This window comes from Schistocerca gregaria, chromosome 3 (assembly GCF_023897955.1).
Source record: "Schistocerca gregaria isolate iqSchGreg1 chromosome 3, iqSchGreg1.2, whole genome shotgun sequence".
Taxonomy (NCBI): Eukaryota; Metazoa; Arthropoda; class Insecta; order Orthoptera; family Acrididae; genus Schistocerca; species Schistocerca gregaria.
This window is the reverse complement of record NC_064922.1, coordinates 325,209,019-325,230,354: the sequence shown is the minus strand read 5'-3', so window position 1 is coordinate 325,230,354 and position 21,336 is coordinate 325,209,019. Positions and strand designations below refer to the sequence as shown.

Genomic DNA, 21,336 nt, shown 5'->3' with positions numbered 1-21,336 from the left:
CGTGATTCAACGAGTTCAACTTTCTCCAACCATTTGGACGTTTAGTGCTGAAATATACTATCTGAAATCGTCTTTTTTTTTTTTTCAAGACAATTCTGTTTAAGTGCGGCTCAGCTTGCGACAAAATCCCGGACACGCCTGGATATCGTATCGTTGTTGCAAGCATTACCAGCTGTCAGTAACCATCTCGTCTTTGCACACATGTTATACGCCGCAAAGTTCCGCTAAATATTTGCTATGAGAGCGCCTTTACCCTTTGGTGGCCAGTTAAGTCAGCTAGAATGTGTGGAAAGAAGGGCTTGGAAGGAAATCTTGCAGCGGTTTTCTGATACCACCAGAGATTTCACTGCGTTGTGAAATGTATACAGCGATCCAGTCGCTGATGGCCAGCTGAATAAGGAAACAGCACAAAAACGTCGACCAGTATAAACATCGTACTGGCCAGAGACCGGACTGATTTGATCATAGGCTCCACGTAGCAGTTATTAGTGTTGGTACTAAAACAGTGCGAGATTGTCGTTGAAATGCTTAAAACGCTATCAACGATAAAGAAAATATTACTGAAAGTTCATTAATGCTGTCTGTGTCACATTCACGTGCATATTCACCCTCGGTCCCACAAATTAAATTGTTCCAATAATCAGTCTCCAAACGTAACGATAATACACGAATATGCAACTGAGTGTGTGGTTTGTCAGGAAGTATAACTAGGTGATCACTTAAAAAATAAATCGTTGAGCCGGCTGTCCTCAGAACTGGCTAAAACTTGCTGCCCACCAAAGTGTAGAGCAAGCTAGATATAGCATGTCAACCACTTACAGCACCCATGTCATGAAGTGATCAAAACGTTTCCGTTTGAGGGTGACGCGGCAGCGTACGTGAAACGTACCGCTACTCAGATGCGGGTATATAAGCACCGACATGTTGACAAGCGATTATTGTGGCATTCGTGTCCTTCCGACGTGCGTACGGTAAATGTGTAAACGCGAACTATGGCGACATTATTACCGAATGAGTCCAAACAGGAACAACGCACTATTCTTTTCTTGGCTCCCGAAGGACAAAACACCGATAGACATTCAGTGTTTGGGGGCCGCATGTCCGTCGAGACGAGAACCACCGTTGTGGAACTGCGACCGTGCCGGTCGCGGTTCGAGACAAGACGCCGGTGAATCTCGGAACCCAGCAGCCTCGTCCATTACAGGCAAGTGGGAGACGCTCGACCGTACGTATTGCAGTCCTTACGTCTCCCCATGCCATTTGGTCCCTTAAAGGCCTTGAAAGGTCGACGATTCCTGTCGTACGAGAATTTACAGCCAGCAGTAAGACGCAGTGTTTTACCAGGCTAGTATCTTCAACCTGGAGCGTTGGTGATTACCTCAACGCTCACGGCGATTTTGCCTGATAGGCATACCGATTCTGAACTGTACGGCCTTCGAACGCAAAATTTTGAGCACGCCTTGTGTATGTTGCCATCCTGTCGGAAATTAAAACACAATCCGTAAATTGTGGTTTCAATAATCGGTATACTCCCCGCGACACAATAAGATGCCGCAGTGTTTATGACAGTAGACTAAATCGAGAGGGCGGCGGTTCAGTTGCCTGTAAACCCATCCTGATTTCCACGTTTTTTTAAATCGCTTGAAGCAAAAGCCGGCATAGTTTGCCTGGGAAAGTCACTGCGGGTTTCCTTTCCCGAATGCGAGCTGATATTCCGCCTCTAATGACGTCGCCGTTAAATTATGATATTCCTTTTTCACACTGACTACACAGAGACTCGAGCGCAGACCTCTTGGCTTTTGCGGGCAGTGTTGTTTCCAACGTAACCGTCCTACAATGATCGGATGCCTCTGTTGATAAGATGGAGTTTTTAATGATAGTCTGACATGTCGATTTCCAGGAAGGTTTCATTTAGAGTTCATTAGTTGCAAAAAGGGAGTTCCTCTCTGAAAGAACAACATCGCAGACAACCGGCCGTTTGCACTCAGAGATGTTGTTTAAATTCATAATATCGCTGTTAAGTAGAGGAAAAACAATGACCCATGCAAAAATTGTTCAAATGGCTCTGAGCACTACGGGACTTAACTTCTGAGGTCATCAGTCCCGTAGAACTTAGAACTACGTAAACCTAACTAACCTAAGGACATCACACATATCCATGTCCGAGGCAGGATTCGAACCTGCGACCGTAGCGGTCGCGCAGTTCCAGACTGCAGCACCTAGAACCGTTCGGCCATCTCTTCCGGCAATGACCCATGCACCTGGAGCCTTAACCAGGAACAAGTTAGTGAGAAGTCACTCAGAAAGATACTATTTTAAACTCCACGATTTGTCGTAACGAGATAGGAAAAATTTGGACTAGCATTCGTAATCCTTCAATCTGATTTATGTTCTGCTCCTAGCAAAGCTGCGTTATTGTATTGGTAACATCTTAGTGTAACCAGTTTACGATGCAGTACGGCATTTGTAGATCGACTCTGTTACAACTAAACTAATTTCGGCGAGAATTTTTTCACCAATCTCCGTTTATTTTGAAAATACAGGGAGGACGCAGGCAGAGAATTTGCCGTCTAGATTGTTACTGGTACACGTTCGTCTGGTGAAATATTTTCTTCTCTTCTTTCCCCTTAGATGTGACAAAACTATTACGTAATGTACATAGGCGGCCACAGAATTTTTTTCCGGGGCACGGGAAGGCAAGACTCTAAAACGGGTCTAGCGGTTCTAGGCGCTCAGTCCGGAACCGCGCGACTGCTACGGTCGCAGGTTCGAATCCTGCCTCGGGCATGGATGTGTGTGATGTCCTTAGAACTACTTAAACCTAACTAACTTAAGTTCTAGGGGACTGATGACCACAGATGTTAAGTCCCATAGTGCTCAGAGCCATTTCTAAAACGGGTATTTTTTACGGAAATGAGTTGGTCAGTTCCCAGGCGTGTCTTGGCACACCAACTAAGTTTTTATAGATGACACAAAAAACTTATTATATCCCAGAGAATCGATGGTTATCCGCTCACTTCTAGAAGTATTGCCACAGTTCTGTATAAAATTCTGTATTCCAGGTCTCACCCCCACCCCTTCCTCTTCCTCTTCCTGATGCCTATGTTAATATAGACCGTCATGATTAGTTTACGTTTGCCTGTTTCAAACGTGTATTTTTATCGTGTGAAAATACTTGTAGTATTACGTGTGGAGGAATATAGAAGAGTAACGCGGAGGTGGTCGTAGTGCTGAGCAGAAAATGCGCGGCATCTGTTCTGTTATGGAAAAATTTTTTTGGGGAACCAGACCACAGTAACATCTCCGTAGTTACTCTACAATGAGTCAGGCTACTACACTTTTTCAAAGTATTGTAAAAACTTTGTGTGATCGTCAAGCTGCAAGAATCATGGCAGGCTGTTACTGTAGCATAAATGTTTTTGAAATAAATAAGCTAGTTCGACATAACAATTGCAGGCAATATACAAAATATTCTATACGTTTGTACTCACTAAGCCACCGGTAAAGTATACACAGCGGACGAGTATCGATTGAAGGGGTCGGCGTAAGAAAGCGCTAACCTTCGGTTGAGTAAGTGCTAGTGTGATGACATCTGTTGTGTTTACGAATCATCGCATACAGACAAGTAGTTCCGTATGTACCACTAGAAAAACGCCTCCTACTGTTTAAATTGCGTTAATGTATTACGTGAGATGTATGATGGATGATAATGCAGCTCTTCTTTGATTCTTCCCTCTCTTTTCTGTTAATCCAACTTGGTAAAGATTTTTTTAAAGGAAGAACTAATATTTTAACCTTAGCTATAATCTTAAAACCTTTTCTCTATTTTAAATAACTATCGATTACAAAATTGACATGTTCATATATGAATGTCTTTTTTTTCTTTTTGTCAGAAAAATCGTTTAATTTACTGAAGCTATACTGGCCAATCTCGTGCTGTACTCAGAAATGACTATAAACGCAAAGACACGTACAAATCTTTCTTAGGTGGAGCCTATGAAAAAAGCTGTTTAAAATTTAAAAAATAAACATGGATTATCAGTCTTTTATTCAATTTCATGTAGAAAGCAATAAAGACATTCACTACTATGTGTGTTTCAGAACAGCCTACATCCTACCACAGTATGTAGTATAGATTAGATGACTGCTGCAGTCTCGGATATTCGCCGTCCTGTGAAGCCAATAAGACTTTTCACGATTGAGACCGAGTGAGGTCGTGCACTGCTTAAGACATGGAGGACTGGAGTTCAAGCCCTCATCACGTCATGCAAATTTTGGTTTCCCGTAGTTTTCGTAAATTGCTGGAGGCAAATGCCGGGGTGGTCTCATTGCACAAGGCACGGCCGATCTCCCCAGTTGCCGCTTCTGTTGAAACTCTTGACGACTCGGTCCTGGCCCTACTCGCGGTTGAGTCGCGCCTTGTATCAGCTGGCACCTCAGGAAGCTGTGACCAGGAAATGCGTGTCGGTAACTTCCGGAGTTCCGTTTCACCAAACCCCGCTCCGCTGTGATCTTCGTTAGATTATCATAAAAACCATGAGGACGGTGGCTGCCCTATCCTGCTCGAAACAGTAGAACGCTGTCGCTCCATATGAAGCACTCTTCGTTGCAGTTAGCGCCGAAACAGTTAAGATGAGGCGCTATAGAAGTAGGTCGTAATTCCGTCAGTAGATGTTTATAGTCATTTGAATAAGCAATACTTGTATTTGGTTTTTTCTTACTCCAAAATAGAAAATTTTGGCTATAAACTGCAGCTTTGCTAGGCCACTGTCTTGGAATACTGCTTCGCGGCTTTACTCTCCGTACATTTATGGACGGAGCTAGTGTACAGCCGTCTGTTATCAGAATGACAAGTGGCTGTTATCTTATCTAACGCGCGCCCATCCGTTACACTCAAATTCGTTCCGAAATGTGACGAAACTTTTATGATATTTTGCAGTTTGAAAATAATAATTGCTAGTAATTCCGCCTTAAGACTCCTCAGAAGAGTTTTTCTTAGGTTTCTTCAGGCTGCCAAAAACTTTTCCTGTTTCTTAGAAAAAGCAATCGAAGCGATTGGTCGGACCTAAGGTGGAATTCCGTCAGAATTAGCCAGGTGTAGAGTTTTCCTTAAATCGCTAAAGGCTGTCTGAGAATGTTATGTTCAGTAACTTTATGATTAATTCATTGATACTTTTTAACCGGCTAATAACGGAAGAAAACTACTTTGGCTCATGGATTTGTATGAAACTTCGCATAGGTCTGTCACTGAAAGAAAATAGATACTTTCTTAGCCTTTTAGCGCGAAACAACATTGTTTTCCAATTGCCTATCTTGAAGCAGGGGCAAGTTGGTTGTGATTGGGACCCCTCTTCATGTCTTCTCGTTTTGGGACCCCATGACCACTCCACTATGGAAAGACGGCCCTTTTTTCCAGTTTTTAGATATAGTCTCACCTTTTATGCCTTTTACTGTATGCGTTTTAACTTCATTGTTGTATAATTCAAACACCCTGACTGGATCCGTCCGTTTTTAGTGCACCCTCTTTCTTCTGTGAATAACTTAGGAATCGTAGGACTGATGACCTCGCCGTTTGATCCCATAAACCCTCTCAATCAATCAGTCCAATTACCGACCTGTTCTGTTGGCGTAGATGTTAAGGCGGAATACTCAACATTTCTCACATACCATATACTTTGTTTCAAGACAACATTTTAACATTGTAAATAATCCCATTCGTTTGATGAAGTTTTTTGTTTCAATAAATGAATGACAGAATGAAAGAAATATTGCCTGCTAATTATTCTGAATTTATATATAAAAATTAACCTTAATTACTTTACTCCATAGAATTAACAGCTATTTGGTTCATACGTCCCACGCTACACAAACGACCAATTGGCACTTTACGTAAAAAAAAATTGAAGGAACACAAGACTTCGTTGTCTCAGTTAAATGACACGACCCATACTGGAAGTATTTTCACTTCTCAAATATTTTTATTTGTACCCTCTCTTGATGACTTTTTGGCTGGATCTTCCTCCAGTATTCCATTTGCCTTTCTTTACTGATACCAACGTTTCATCGTCTGCTAGAGGCACGTCAACTATGCCGTTACACTGCAAACTTATTCTTTTTACCGGAAATTAACCAGTTTTCATAAACAGCTGTGCTAAAAGTAGGTGAGTCAAAATTTTCCACTAACTTATATTTAATGACACTTCGTAATTTCCTCACAAATATTGGACTTGTTCTCAGTATGTACGCTAACCATAATGAACTGCTCGCATTACAGTGTCTTCCTCTTGGTCCTTTCATGGCAAATCAAAGCTAGGTAGCAGGAGGCATTTAACTGTTTAAGCTATTCCTAATAGATGGCGAAATACGAAAAGACAAATTCAGAAGCTACTGTGAATCGTGAAATAACACGGATTGATTTATGTCGCAAGTGGGAGAGCTGTAATGCGACACACAGCATACGAACAACGATCTGCAATACTGAAATACTGATTACTTTGTTGGTAAAATATATTTACAGAATAAAAGTTCTCAGTAACTTAGGTGTGCTTGAACCTGTGTCCGTAAACATAGCTTCTGCAAAAGCCGACCAAACCTGCCCGGCAGCTAGCCATTATTAGAACTTGAATGACACGGAAGACTTCTACATCCATTTTCTCATAACTACACAGAGCAAAGCTAAGATACATGTAGATTTCTTTAAGCTAAGAAAACCCATGCGAAATTTCATCCAAATTCTACCAGTCGACAGGTCTGTAAAGCAAGACAGAAGTAAATTTCACCAAGAAGGCCCAATATTGCCCTTTGGCATATAAAAAAAATCGGATTAAAGATCGAATTTCCATTTCTGAAAAAGCTTTAACTTTTTTAATTCAACAAGTTTCACTTCTGCATTTATGCCAAATGAATTGGTACAAGATTAACAAACCGAAGTTTCAATGAAATCCCCGCCAGGGCCCTTCAGATATAGATTTTGCGTTGCTAAATCTCTCCAAGTTGATGGCGGTGTAGCTGTTTAAAAAAGGCTGATTACCTCCCCATCATTTCCCAACTTATGTAAAAGGCGCTGCCTTTAATGACTACGACGTCGCCTAAACGTTAAGTTTTTAATCTTTGTCGCCTGAGACCATACAACTTGATGACAGATGCTATCAGTAATTTATCGCAACACTGAGACAAGTTCTGAGTACATAGGTTCATGAAGAACACATCTGTTGGACTTGTAGCTGTTTGCTTGGGTGTATTCTGAAGCAACTGTATGTACGCTTAGCTTAAAAAACTATAGATGAAGGACGATACCCTACGAGAAGTTGGTGGAGGCACTGACAAATTTGCAGAAATGTACTTAGCGACATCTTTCCTAACAATGATTCCCGTAGAGAAGCTGCACAAAGTATTATATTTTGAACTGGTAAGTACCTACAGTTCGTATACCTCGGTGACGATATATAACTTTTTTTCATAAAAATGCTGTGCACTGACCGTGTCTCTAAATGCGCACAGAATAGTTTCAGCAACTTCTAACAACACAGTGACTTTCAGTACGATAAAACATTAACTGAGGCGTGCAGATAAGTTTCTGTCAAGTCAGAGTTTTCATAAATATAAACTCGGTAAGAAGGTCTTAGCATTTGTCAATACGAGGCAAGACTGAAAACAAAAATTAAAAAAAAAACCTAAAAGGGCGTTCATTTTATTGATAAAATAAGTTTCGTGAGAATGGTGTTAAAACACATCGATTATTTTATTAGCGTTTTGTAACTGAAAAAGTTTCAGGTTCCATAAAACTTGTATTTAAGTGATAAGAACATGTGAATTTCTTTCTGCGAATGCACAGTTTAAAAAATCCCTGTATACTGCGTATGTATCAAAAAATTAACCTGGATCTTTGCCAGATAAGTTTCTTATTTTATTTGTAGATAAGGCTTCTTTTATAAAAAAAAAGCTGTAGTAGTGAGTTGTGTTTTACAATTATTTACACCCTCTCGCCACTTTCTTCCAATATTATTCCCCCGCATTCGTGAAATGTGCTCTTGTCAACAAGGAATTTTTTTTTAGCGTGCAAAAATTGTAGAAGAACCAAATAGCGTGATACCGTATGCCATAGGGATAAAGCTCCGGTGAAGATGAATGATGTGAAGGGACATAGCCAACTCTCAAGTGCCCTTCTAGTGTGATTGATGGCCTCTGACGTCACAGAGGTGAAGGCCAACATGATTTCGATTTCCCAATTTCAGACATTTCCCGTACATTAGTTGCCTAATTTCGTTTAATATGAAGTGCATACTTTTAGACAGCTGTCATATCAGATTGTAAAACTTCTTAATCCTAGGTAATCAAACCGCACGAAGTGTATGATTTTAATGTCTACAATGATTTATAACGAAGTTCGCTGTAGATCACCCTCCCTCGCTCCACCCCCCCCCCCCCTCCCCCCCAATGCTTTCGCCAGCCTCGCACCGCTATTAAGAATCCCAAGCCACCGTGAAAGGTTCTTTAATTGTCGTCTCTGACCTCCAATTTTAAAAATGCGTTTTCACTGTCTTTTCTATTGCGAATCGCGGAAGTAACCGTATTATGATAAAAATGCATGCAGCAGCCAAACACAGCGGAGACAAAAATTATCTCGCTGTGTAGACGGGTTTCCGTATTTGCATTGCGTATCGGAAGCACAGTCTTGTCCCATAAATTTCTACCCTAACTTTGTGGATCGCGTCTGTTTGTCAGCATCTCGTGGTCGTGCGGTAGCGTTCTCGCTTCCCACGCCCGGGTTCCCGGGTTCGATTCCCGGCGGGGTCAGGGATTTTCTCTGCCTCGTATGGCTGGGTGTTGTGTGATGTCCTTAGGTTAGTTAGGTTTAAGTAGTTCTAAGGGACTGATGACCATAGATGTTAAGTCTCATAGTGCTCAGAGCCATTTGAACCATTTTTCGAGTCTGTTTACAGGCTATGTACACACAACACGCGTGCCTGCGTGGTTGGTTGCGTGCGTGCGTGAGGATCATTCTAATTATTGACGCTAGGCATGCTAATTGAAATACTCTTAAATTAAAACTAAGCGATTTGTCTGCTACGCTGTATATGCGCATGTTACTGGTCCGAATTAAAACATTTGCCTATGGAATAGAAGGAATCGTCAAGAAAAAATCACTATTGTTTGCATTTTAAATGCGCTCAGTGACCTGTCGGACGTTTCATATCGTTCTTGCCAGTCGTTATTAATTCCGCTACATCATAAATAAAACACAGATTTCCACTTTCAGATCTCTAAGGGTTCCGAAGTATTCTAGAGTTCATTAGACTAGGTTTGTCCTCTTTTTTTTTTTACTCCAAACGTAATTGCTTCTTCAATTATGGTTAGTTCCTCAGTATAAATGCTACTTAATTGTGGTAATGAAAATTCTTCTCTTTCCACTACGGATGGAAATAATAAGCACAACCAAATCCCTAATGTCCATCCTTTTGGCAGGAGGTCTCTGGGACGACGGTCGTTTACTATTGTGACAAAATGAAAAAACTACAGCCGTCCTTATGATTTTATTTTATTTTGTTGCAACCAGTTTCAACGCTTCAGTGCTCCATCTTCAGGCTGTTGTTGATCCGGTTCGGGTTGGCTCAAATGGCTCTGAGCACTATGGGACTCAACATCTGAAGTCATTAGTTAGGTTTAACTAGTTCTAAGTTCTCGGGGACTAACTTAAGGACATCACACACATCCATGCCCGAGGCAGGATACGAGCCTGCGACCCTAGCGGTTGTACGGGTTGTGATACGAGTTGGCAGTTGATGGTTGGAGTGCTGACACTTTATCTGCGTATCCAGTAATGCTGACGCTTAAGTTTCTGCTAACATTGTTTACGCAGTAAATCTGGCCATGCGCTTTTCAGGTAATTTATTACCTACACCATCAGTATTATTAACGGTAAACGCTTGTCCCATTCTGCTTGGTAGGTAGAAGACGTCAGGTTGACACTCCGTTATTTCACACCTTTACGAAACAGTGGTAACATTCAATGCTTAGACAGTTTGTCTGTGGTGCTTCCGTGTCAAAGGAAACGTGAATCAGAGACAACGGGAGCCGTTCACTATCATGGTGTCCGTTCGCTTTCTTCTTAGAATACTCTCTCTGCGAGACGCAGAACTTTAGCCATAACAGGATAACTATGGAGCTTTGAAGCAGAAACTTTTTTGCTGGTTTTCCTCTAGAGATGGCATTTTTTTGGCTTCTATTGGAAGGGCATGAGTTGGAGACCTCATTGCTCGTAGACTCCAACTAATCGCTCGATTTTGTTTTTGTATTGTGTTGTAGTTTTAAAATTGTAAAGGACTGTCTTTGAAGATTTTCATTAACATTAATATCATATGCCGACAACCCGAGAATGAACTTAGGAAATGACTGCAGGCGAAAACACATTATTTCTTCTCACTACGCGAGTTTTTGCAGTAAACACATTCCTCATATATTATGTCGATAGATATTCATCATGTAAAATCATCATTTTTTTTATTTTTGTCATTATTGTCTTTGACAGCTCTTCAGTCAATATCGGTTATGGCACCCCACAGAGTAGAACTGTTCAGTTTACGGAAACCGAGATCGACGGAATTTGGGAAAGCAGTAAAACCGCGCGTCTTTCACGTTTCACGAAGTGTGTGTGTCAGTTCGTTTGCATACACAGTACAAAAAGACTGAGTCAGTCGAACATAGTACCAGAAAAAAAAGCTGTTGTGAATGAGATTTTCAGATACCCCGTTGAAATGCGCAGTAGCTCTGAAAAAAACAAGAGCCAGTCGATATGGATCCTGCAGCAGCGAATAATAAACTTCTTTGCAAGCACAATAAACACGAAGATCTTCTCGACCCTTGGCAATTTACTGTTTTCTCAAACAGTCTATGATAAACTCGCATTGCCTGTCGAAGAACATCCTAATAGGGACCGAAGAGGTGAGTACATTTGTCACATTGTTGTTCCACTGGAATAAGAATCCTAGGAGGAACGAAAGTTGCAGTTCAACGTGAGATCATAATGAGGGAGCACAAGTTTGGAGAGAAGTAGTATGTATGAGAATGTCGACCGTGGTGATCTTCTCTAAGGAATTGCCCCCGCAATCTCCTTAATTTATTTCCACTGGAAACCTAAGTATGGATCGTCGTACCGGCATTTGAACCCTTCTCTTCCCGAACGCGAATCCAGTGGTTTCCCCTCGCTGCGCCACCCTCGTTCGAATGTGTTACACTGAAACGTCGCCGCGTGGGATTAGCCGAGCGGTCTCAGGCGCTGCAGTCATGGATTGTGCGGCTGATCCCGGCGGAGGTTAGAGTCCTCCCTCGGGCGTGTGTGTGTGTGTGTGTGTGTGTGTGTGTGTGTGTGTGTGTGTGTGTGTGTGTTTTTGTCCTTAGGATAATTTAGGTTACATAGTGTGTAATCTTAGGGACTGATGACCTTAGCAGTTAAGTCCCATAAGATTTCACACACATTTGAACATTTTTTTTTTTTAATCCCGCGCGGGAGATTCGTTTTTGTGACGGTCTGAGTTGAATCCGGTTTAAAAATTAACTTAATTATTTCTCCCGAAATTGTAGCGTTTTCGTAGCAGTTTCGCACCTAACTACCTCTTAATTCACCTGCTCCCTGTTCCACCCGCAAAGGGCGGGCACAGTCTGCCTGTGAGTAGAAAAAAATATTCTTCATGTGTTTTTATCTGTTTTAATTCATTGCGCTGCTGAGATACACTCGGCAACCCAGGCAGCATTCGTCCAATCAAGTGTGGAGTTAAGAAACTAGAACCCCCACTCTGATTAACAGATTTAACCACCAACAATAGCAGATAAGTCTCCAACGCATTCGTTAACTATTGTCCACCTTTGGTGGAGTCTGGTTCAGAGATTTGGTAACATATCTAAGGAATTTTTATATCGTGCTATGACTGTAGGAAGGGCATGCATGTATTTGCACATGAGTAATTGTGCTCCTGTTGTTTATCAAGAGTTGGTGAGTTAATGCTTTTTTACTTTTCCGTTTATTTAAAGACCAAATTCGCGACTGGCAATCCAGCTGAATGCCAACACCTAACAATGCTAAGCGGAAGCAGAGGCATAGAATATGGGCAAACGTTCTGCGTTTCATTTCGGGTATACTAAGATGTTTAGACTGTAGGCTCCAGTTCATGCGAAACACTTGACCCCCCCCCCCCCTCCCCCCATCTAGCTGAGCAATAATACTATCATCTAGGGTGACACTTACTGAGCTATATAATAAAAACTTGAATTAGTTACAAACTATGGCGTGCACACACTTTATTCAACATGTAAACGTCACTACAGATATTTGGATTTAGATATGACATATTCGATATGTCTGCCATCGTCGATGATGTGGCACAGACGAATAGCGAAATTCTGCATGATCCGCGGAGGTGTCGAAACATCGAAGCTGTTGATCTCTTCCTGAACGGCTGTTTTCAGCTCAGCAATTGTTTTGGGGTTCTTGCTGAACACCTTGTCTTTAATATAGTCCCACAAAACGGTGTCGCATGTGTTCAGACCCGAAGAATATGCCGGTCAGTAGAAGCCCATGCCAGTGTCCTTTGGGTATCCCGGTCAGAATGCTCCAAAAGTGCTCCTCCGGGGACATCAAACACTCTCTTGCTTCAATGGGGTCGAGCTCTTTCTTGCATGAACCACATCTTGTAGAAATCAGGGACACTTTGGATAATGGGGATGAAATCATCTTCCTAAACCTTCACGTATTGTTTGGCAGTCACCGTGCCATCTAGGAATATCGCGCAGATTATTCCGTGACTGGACATTGCAGACCGTACAAACAAACTTCTCGATCGCGAAATGCAGATTATCAGTCTCCCAAATGCGCCAAATTTGCTTATTGACGAACCCACCCGAACGAAAGTGGGTTTCGTCGCCGAAGTATACCATACCGTCCATACTAATTCCCATCTTGCCGCGCAGCCAACCGTGCAGTTTGAACGTCCTAATGCAAACCATTCAGAAGTTAACACGATTTTATTTCATGTTGTTCAATAACATGTCACCCTGTATGTACTTTCAAATGCATGTCGCTTCATCAGTTAGTGTTCTAGCGCCAATCTGATGGAAACCTTCTGACCTGAAACTGGTCGAGAGAGCAGTGATACTGACAGTGGCGTCTCGTTTTTGTTTCAGCATGCGTCGGCGCGCGACACATGGTTACGTTCATGCTCTTCTTGGGCATGGCGAACGCATACGTGATGCGGACCAACATGTCGGTGGCAATCGTCGCCATGGTGAATCACACTGCCCTGCCTAAGGAGAATACGACGGAGGACGACGAGTGCCTTCCGTCAGGAACATCGGCCAAGCTTGGCACACTGTGGGACGCGCAGATAGCACCCGCCGCTGATGATGACTACCAACTGGTGAGCATCAGTTACCCAGTAAATCAACAATGTTTCATTGAAAGTGCAGTTGGAAAAATAATGAGAATGGCATAATTTTTTTAAAAAAAAGTGTATCGCTTCTTTAAACCTATCTTACCCCAACATTTCCCTCTTTATTACCTGTTAGCAGTTACCAGCCATATACTTTTCTCCGGACACTTTTAAGGCAGCCGTATAGGAGGTGTGGTCAAAAAATAACGCGAATTTTTTAGTTTCGCAGGCTTTATACGGCCCGAGTTTAAATTTTGTATCGGTTGGTGTACATGTTCATGACGTATGTTTGCGTTGTCAACTGTTTCAAATATTTAGTTGATTGTTGACAGTTGGAAAGGTGATGTATGTCGTAGAGTTCTCGGGGAATTTTTACTTTCGTAAAAAAAAAATCAAAGAATTTACATTAAATTTTGCCTGAAAAACGTGGATAAAGTGCATTCGAAATCTTAGCTGTGGCTTGTAGCGAATCTGCTATTAGTAAGGCAATGATAAACGTTTCAAGCAGGTCGAGAAGACATGGAGGATGACGACTGCCCTAGTACATCAATTACTGACGACAATGGTAAAGAAAAAAAGAAAATGGTTGTAGAAAATCGCTGAATCACCAGCAGAAAAGTTGCTGGTGAAATCGACTTATTCTTTGGCTCATGTCAAGCTGTTTTCCGCCCCCATAGGTTGTGGGCATGAAACGTGTAGCAGCAAATGTGACATTGTTTGCATTTAAAACAAGTTAATGTCATAAGAGTACATTGTTTATTTTCTTAAAAGGAAAATAGCATACAACATGATACAGAGAAATAGCACTGCGAAGTAATAGTATTAGACTGATTGATGTACATTATAATTTAGTTGCAGTATAGTCCTAAGCTTTTTCTTTACACATTTTTAACGATAGGTGGGATTGTAATTAGATGTTTTTAATCATTAGCTTGCAAAACCATTTTAGCCTTGAATGTGAGACTTAAGTGCGTGAACTCTAAAACGTTAATTCAGCTATATTTACTGCCTTTTTAGCACATAAACAAACATTTTATAAAAATTATTGTTGTGTATATTGCAGGAACCATCATCAAGATCTGCTTCTGAGGGCTCTTTTGTTTGGGACACAACACTTCAAGGATACATCCTCAGCAGTTTCTTCTATGGTTATGTTATCACACAGATTCCATTTGGAATACTGTCCAAGAAATATGGTGCCAAGTTGTTCTTGGGTGTTGGAATGTTGATCAACTCTGTTTTTGGACTATTGGTGCCAGTGGCAGCAAGACATGGTTTTGAATGGCTCATTGCAGTGAGATTTATTCAAGGTTTGGGAGAGGTAAGTAATGAGTCAACTTAAGAGTATGTAAAAATAAGATAAAAATTTACTGTAGACTTGGCTAAAACAAACTACTGTTTATCAGAGAGTGAAAACAAGGTTGGAAAAAAATTTATTTCAGCGATTGTTGTAGCCTCCCTGCCTCCCTGAAGACATATGTGAGGGAACAGTTGAAAATGGAGTGACAAATCGGTGTTAGTGAGAAGTCAGATAGGTGGGGGGTACAAAAAATGGAATTGGTAGTACACTTCTTGCAAAACCAAGAAAACCAAAGCTTATGGCACTAAATACTTGCCAATGTTCAGAGACTATATAACTGCAAAGAATGGGAAAATATTTAGAGTTAGTGCATCATAAGTGACAAAAAACTATACAGAGTATTTACAGAAGAGACAAATAACTGGAAAGGACCTGCTGTACCTAAAGGGATGAAGTATAAAAACTCACACACTCATTGTCTGCATTTTGAAAGGGTTATGCTAAACAACTGCATACACAAATGTCCAGCTCCAGTAATTAAGAGAAAAATTAAGACCAATATAGAGTCCTTTTACAAGCCCAGTATTTTACTGTAGTGTCATTTGCTATGTCAAGGTAATTTCACACGTAAAAATCGTTAATCTTGAGAGTAGTTAAGATTACTGGAAATCCCAAATGCATTGCATGAGAAAGAGAAATGATTTGATAGGTGGGAGAGTTTCGTATACATCCAGTGTTTTTTTTTTTTTTTTTTTTTTTTAAATTATCCATTCTACTGCTGCTGCTGCTTCTTGAAGCAAAAATGTCCGTTGTGATGTCCGTACCTGCGAAGCATCAGTTTAAATTCTTTTTTTTTTTTTTTTTTTTTTTTTCCATAATTGGTATCTAATAACTGAAAAAGTTGGCATAAGAATGTGCTAACCTACACAGTGTATTTTGAGGCATTGAATGTTTTAAGTTCGATTAAATTCAATAATAAGACCATAAATACAAAAAGACGAAGCTGTTTGTGTAGTAGACAATGTTTTCCTGTGGTACATAGAGAACCACTTGTTACCAACATGTAACAAAGGAAAGTTCAGATGGAATAACAAAAATATGAAAAGGATGGATTGCTACACACCACACACAGGAGGCATTGAGTTGTGGACAGGCACAATGAAAAAGAACAGCTAAAGATTTCAGCTTTCAGACAAAGAAGTCCTCCTTCCAAAAGAGGACATTAAATGTTTAGCAGCCTTTTTTATTGTTCTTGTCTGTGACTCAGTGTCACTTTTATGTTGTGCGGGCGATCTATCCTTTCTTATGTTGTTATCAAAATGTGGTGGTGATTTTGAAAATATAACAGATAATGTGATCATGCTATTCTGTTCTATTCCATTTTATTCTAGTCCATTTCAGTTGATGGTTAGTACTTTCTTCCACCGACCCCTTCAATTAGGTCCAGCCACGAACTTTGGGAACTACCACTGTAATAAAATTCTGACCTAGCAAAATAGGACTGTGGCTGATTATTTAATTTCTCAGTGCTGTTTTTTAGTGAGGCAAAACTGTGGTTAAGCCTTGTGACTCCTATTTCAGGGAAATAGAACTGATACAGGCCTACTCGTGCCACTGTCCTGGTGCAGGATTTCTGTGGATTCCCTAAATCAGTGCATATTAATTCCTGGATTGTTTTACATGTATTTCTATAGAATGTTGTTCATCATTGTGTTTTAAGTAATTTCATCATTGTGTTTCAAGTAATTGTTTTTACAGGCTTAGGTATTTATTAAATACCCATATATATATATATATATATATATATATATATATATATATATATATATAATCAGTACATTAGTTCACAAATGTCAATACCTAAAGTCCATAGTAGTCTTACTAATGTTTCATGAAATCACTTCTTTTTAGGGTCCCATTGTACCATGCACACATGCTCTGCTTGCGAAATGGATTCCGCCTAACGAGAGGAGTCGTATGGGTGCTTTTGTATATGCAGGTATGTAATGTCAAACAACCCAGCTTCTTTGTAACTATAGTGTATGATTAAATCGGTCTCAATCAGTTATTAGATTCTTCTTGGCTGCTGTGACACTTCTGACCTGTCTTTCCATTTTTTTAAGCAGCTTAATGTCAACTGACAGATGCTAAAAACAGGACCGTAAATCAGTATTAAGTAAAATGATGACCTGATGAAGGGAAGCAATGGTAAGCTTAAATGAGAACGACTAAACTGTGATTTGAACATGGCAATAAATAAAACACACACACAGAATTTCTAGCTTTCGCCACCGACGGTTGCTTCTTCAGGAAAGAGGGAAGGAGAGGGAAAGACGAAAGCATGTGAGTTTTAAGGGAGAGGGTAAGGTGTCATTCCAATCCTGGGAGCGGAAAGACTTACCTTAGGGGGGGGGGGGGGGGGGGGGGAAAGGGCAGGTGTACACTCGCGCGCACGCACACGCACACGCGCGCACGCGCACGCGCGCACGCGCACGCGCGCGCGCGCACGCACACGCGCGCACGCGCACACGCGCACGCACACACGCGCACGCACGCACACACACGCACGCACACACACGCACGCACACACACGCACACGCGCACACACACACGCACACAAGCAGACATTTGGGTGTATGTGCGGATGGATTGTGTGTGTGTGTGTGTGTGTGTGTGTGTGTGTGTGTGTGTGTGTGTGTGTGTGTGTGTTGGTTTTTATACTGCACTCCCATTATCAGGTTTACTAGTGTTCGTAATTGTTGAAGGTAAAATCCGTAGGGCTGTTGCGAAGGCCATAAACCTTCGTTCATGTTATTTCAACTTATAAAATTAGTGAGGGATGCATTTCAGGAATATTGCAGTTACACACTCCATCATTTGCAGTACATTCAATGTCTTTTACTTACATGTTGTGTTTTTTGGCTTGTAACAACTAATCTATGAACATGATTTCTTTTCAATTAAGACAGTTTTGAGGCTGAGTACGGTCATTGTTCCATTGCTTTTAGTAACCTAAACTTTTATGAAAAATGATTCAGTCTTAGCTTCTTCTGAGATAAACAGCAGTGAGATCACCATTGGTGTAATAAATGCACTCTTTAAGCAAGTGGCCAGGAATCATTTGACATTTGGTGGTATTAGTGGAATGAGTGTTAGCTGACTGCAAAGGGTACTTCAGATTCTAATCCTAAATAAGATAAACCAGTCATGGTATACAAAGCTATCACTCAGTATTCAGCATATGTCCTCCACATACAGCCTCTAGCCTAGAGATGTATATTATTCTTAATAGTTACTATCTTGCATGTGATTTTCAGAGGTCATTTATTGATATTTTTTACATGTTGTACAGACACCCTATTACATATGTTTTGTTTTCTTATAGGTGCACAGTTTGGTACAGTAGTATCTATGCCTCTCAGTGGTTTGCTCTCTGAATATGGATTCGATGGTGGTTGGCCATCAATTTTCTACGTTTTTGGTGCTGTGGGTACAATATGGTCTGTTGCTTTTCTAATCATGGTTTATGAAGACCCTGATGTCCATCCTCGCATAGCTGAAGATGAGAAGAAATACATCACACACACTGTATGGGGCTCTGCAGGTGTCTCTGTGAGTAACATTTAAAACTCTCCTATCATGAATTTAGAAATATATATTTATTGTATATTTTCCTCATATTCTCATTCATTTAGAATCCATTGTATGATTCAATGATTTTTTACATTTCAGTCTCCTCCAGTTCCCTGGAAAAGCATAATAAAGTCTCTGCCATTCTGGGCAATTCTTATTGCACACATGGGGCAAAATTATGGATATGAAACACTGATGACAGAACTTCCAACATTCATGAAACAAGTGCTGCACTTTGACATAAAAGAGGTACAGGAATTGCCACACATTCTGTTAAATGTGTTATGAATGATGTCTGTATCCCTACAGCTTAATAATCTTCCTGTGACTTACATTTCAGAATGGAACTCTTTCTGCACTCCCATACCTTGCAATGTGGATATTTTCAATTGTCGCTAGTCATGCAGCAGACTGGATGATATCCAGCCGGCGGTTTACTCATGGAGTAACAAGAAAGATAGTAAATAGCATTGGTAAGAAATTATTACAGTGAATTGGAGTTGTTAATGAAATTAACATTACCTCATCAGACATTTAATAACAATTATGCACCTTACAAGACTTTTAGACAGAGCTTGCTGTACAATGCTTACATCAGAACAGCAGGGTGCAACATTTGCTTCAGTTTTCCGTATAATTTTGCTATAAATTATAAAACTAACTTTTCTATTTCAGGTCAGTACGGACCTGCAGTCGCTTTAATAGCAGCATCATACACAGGCTGTGATCCAACACTTACAGTAGCACTGTTAACTATTGGTGTTGGTCTTAATGGAGGTATTTATTCTGGATTCAAGGTGAATCACCTTGACATTTCACCACGTTTTGCTGGTATTCTTATGAGTTTCACCAACTGTTTGGCAAACTTGGCTGGCCTTTTAGCTCCAATAGCAGCAGGCTATATAATCCATGGAAGGGTAAGTACATCATGTATATGTTTTATTTTACTCATAATCTTTTTCACGTGCCTCATAGTTACATATTTGACAAATACACCTATCTTGTACTAACAATTTTCTCAACAGTTTCATATAATTTCAAACAAATGCAAAATGATGCAAATGTGCTAAGTCATTGTGTTGTAAGAGTATCTCAAAACAAAACAAAAATCTCCTTTAACTGCCATCCTTCACATCAGTTAATAGCCAGTAGTATGGTCTCATAGTAAGTTCTAAAATTAATAGAGCAGCATTTCTGTGCAGTTTCTAAAAAACCTTAGCTGTCCTTTGTTACTGTGTGCTATGACTTGTACCATGTCCTTGATGAATTTTATGGTAACATCTATAGGACTAAAATCAACAGGAATAAAAGAAGTTCTTTGAGATGTATAAGGGGCACTTTTCCAGCACACTCCTCATGAAATAAATATTTGCATATAGAAATCTGGTTTGTATTCTGTGATGATGTCCTGAATGTATAAAATTTTCATTGCAGCCAACACAAGCAGCCTGGAGAGTTGTCTTCATGATTGCATCTGGTGTGTATATAGTATGTGCGACAGTGTACCTGATATTTGGATCTGGTGTGAGGCAACACTGGGATGACCCCAGCAATGACAGCCCTCCTAAAAATAAGAATACTGACGTGGAAAAAGACTGTGTACCAATGGAGAGCACGCACCATTGATTGTTGCAGCTTGTAATGTGTTGGTGTGTGTCTTTTTTGTATGTTCAATGAGAGAGAGAGAGAGAGAGAGAGAGAGAGAGAGAGAGAGAATATGACTGAGCAGCTACATCAGCTTCTTCACTCCCAAATTTGTATATTTTGAAATATTAAATTATGAGTGTTTTTTTATGTCTGTCACTAGTTGCAAAAGAATGTATAAAAGATGGCAAAAAGAGTTCTATGTCTTTTAATATTTATTTAAACCCTGAGATTAAATTATCTTACACAGAATCTTGTCCAAATCAGTGATTTTTTTTGTATGATGTGTGTATGAAAAATAAAACCCACATTTATGCCGACAGTAGATCTTGCTATTTGCTGTTGGAAATTTGGCGTGCTTCCATTTCCATAATAAATTTTTCATTATAAAACAGTTACAAATTATTTGGATAGTATTATAACATTAAATAACAGTCCAGTATTTAACCCATTAGTAGATCTGTGGGCTACTTCTCATAAAACATGAGATACTCCGAGAATGAATAAGGCAAAGACATCCATAGAAATCACATTTTGTAAATTACTGTAACATACAGTAATTTTTAAATAGTGTTGTTATGTGTCTATACCTAGACAAGTAATAGAAATTTCTAAAGTTTCTATAAGATAGGCTTAGAATTTGTTTCACTATCTGCCATGAAACTTCAGTTTTCAATGTGTATTTGAGAAAGAAATTGTATGTTTTTTAAATGCTATGCATTTGTACACATCAGTCTGTAACCAGTATTAAATATTTGTTACTGGTTAAAGTAATTCCATTTTTAAATGTTACTTCACACATAAGTGTGATATGCTTCACAAGATGAAAAACCATGATTCACAATAAATATCTTTTTCTAAAAAACAAAATATTGTGTTCCTTACTTTTTTCATGAGGAAGTTCTGATACATGAGCAATATAATGGTGTCGTCTATGGAAGTGTCTTAACTTCACGCTTATATGCAGTTGTCTTGTAAAACCAGAAATTTGTTTGAGAATATTGAAAGAATTTTTGCTTTACAAAAGAATGCATTTGAAATGATTAGCTTCAGTAAAGGAAGCAATAACAATGGGTATGGTCTTTTGTAAAAGCTGAAAGACTGTGTTTTAATTGTGAAAATCCACACTCTTTCCATTGGGAACAAGACTTCATATAGCAAATTCATAAAGTGCCCTACCTGCTGAGTGATTTTTGTTGGAAAGAAGAGGAGGAGGAGGAGGGGGGGGGGGGAGAGGGATATATAGTAGTGGAGGGGGGGGGGGAGGAGGAGAAGGAGAAGAAGAGCAACACACCAAAATTCAAACTGCTTAAGACCGTTAGCTGTTAGTCTAGATAT

At 40.1% G+C, this 21,336-nt stretch overlaps 1 protein-coding gene across 3 annotated transcripts in view; it reads left to right on the top strand.

The window, feature by feature from the left end:
- Positions 1 to 20,868, top strand: part of LOC126356248 (putative inorganic phosphate cotransporter) — a 156,457-nt gene extending 135,589 nt beyond the window's left edge. For 2 of the 3 annotated variants that reach the window (XM_050007081.1, XM_050007080.1), the window contains exons 2-9: positions 13,177 to 13,409; positions 14,485 to 14,742; positions 16,633 to 16,720; positions 18,107 to 18,333; positions 18,454 to 18,603; positions 18,695 to 18,827; positions 19,030 to 19,271; positions 19,789 to 20,868. In XM_050007081.1, the coding sequence (XP_049863038.1) occupies positions 13,177 to 13,409; positions 14,485 to 14,742; positions 16,633 to 16,720; positions 18,107 to 18,333; positions 18,454 to 18,603; positions 18,695 to 18,827; positions 19,030 to 19,271; positions 19,789 to 19,980 (1,523 nt within the window). In that variant the 3' untranslated portion in view covers positions 19,981 to 20,868. Of the gene's footprint in view, positions 1 to 10,514; positions 10,942 to 13,176; positions 13,410 to 14,484; positions 14,743 to 16,632; positions 16,721 to 18,106; positions 18,334 to 18,453; positions 18,604 to 18,694; positions 18,828 to 19,029; positions 19,272 to 19,788 lie in introns of those variants that run through there. The other variant, XM_050007079.1, reaches the window with a different exon arrangement.
- The last annotated feature ends 468 nt before the right edge of the window (positions 20,869 to 21,336 follow it).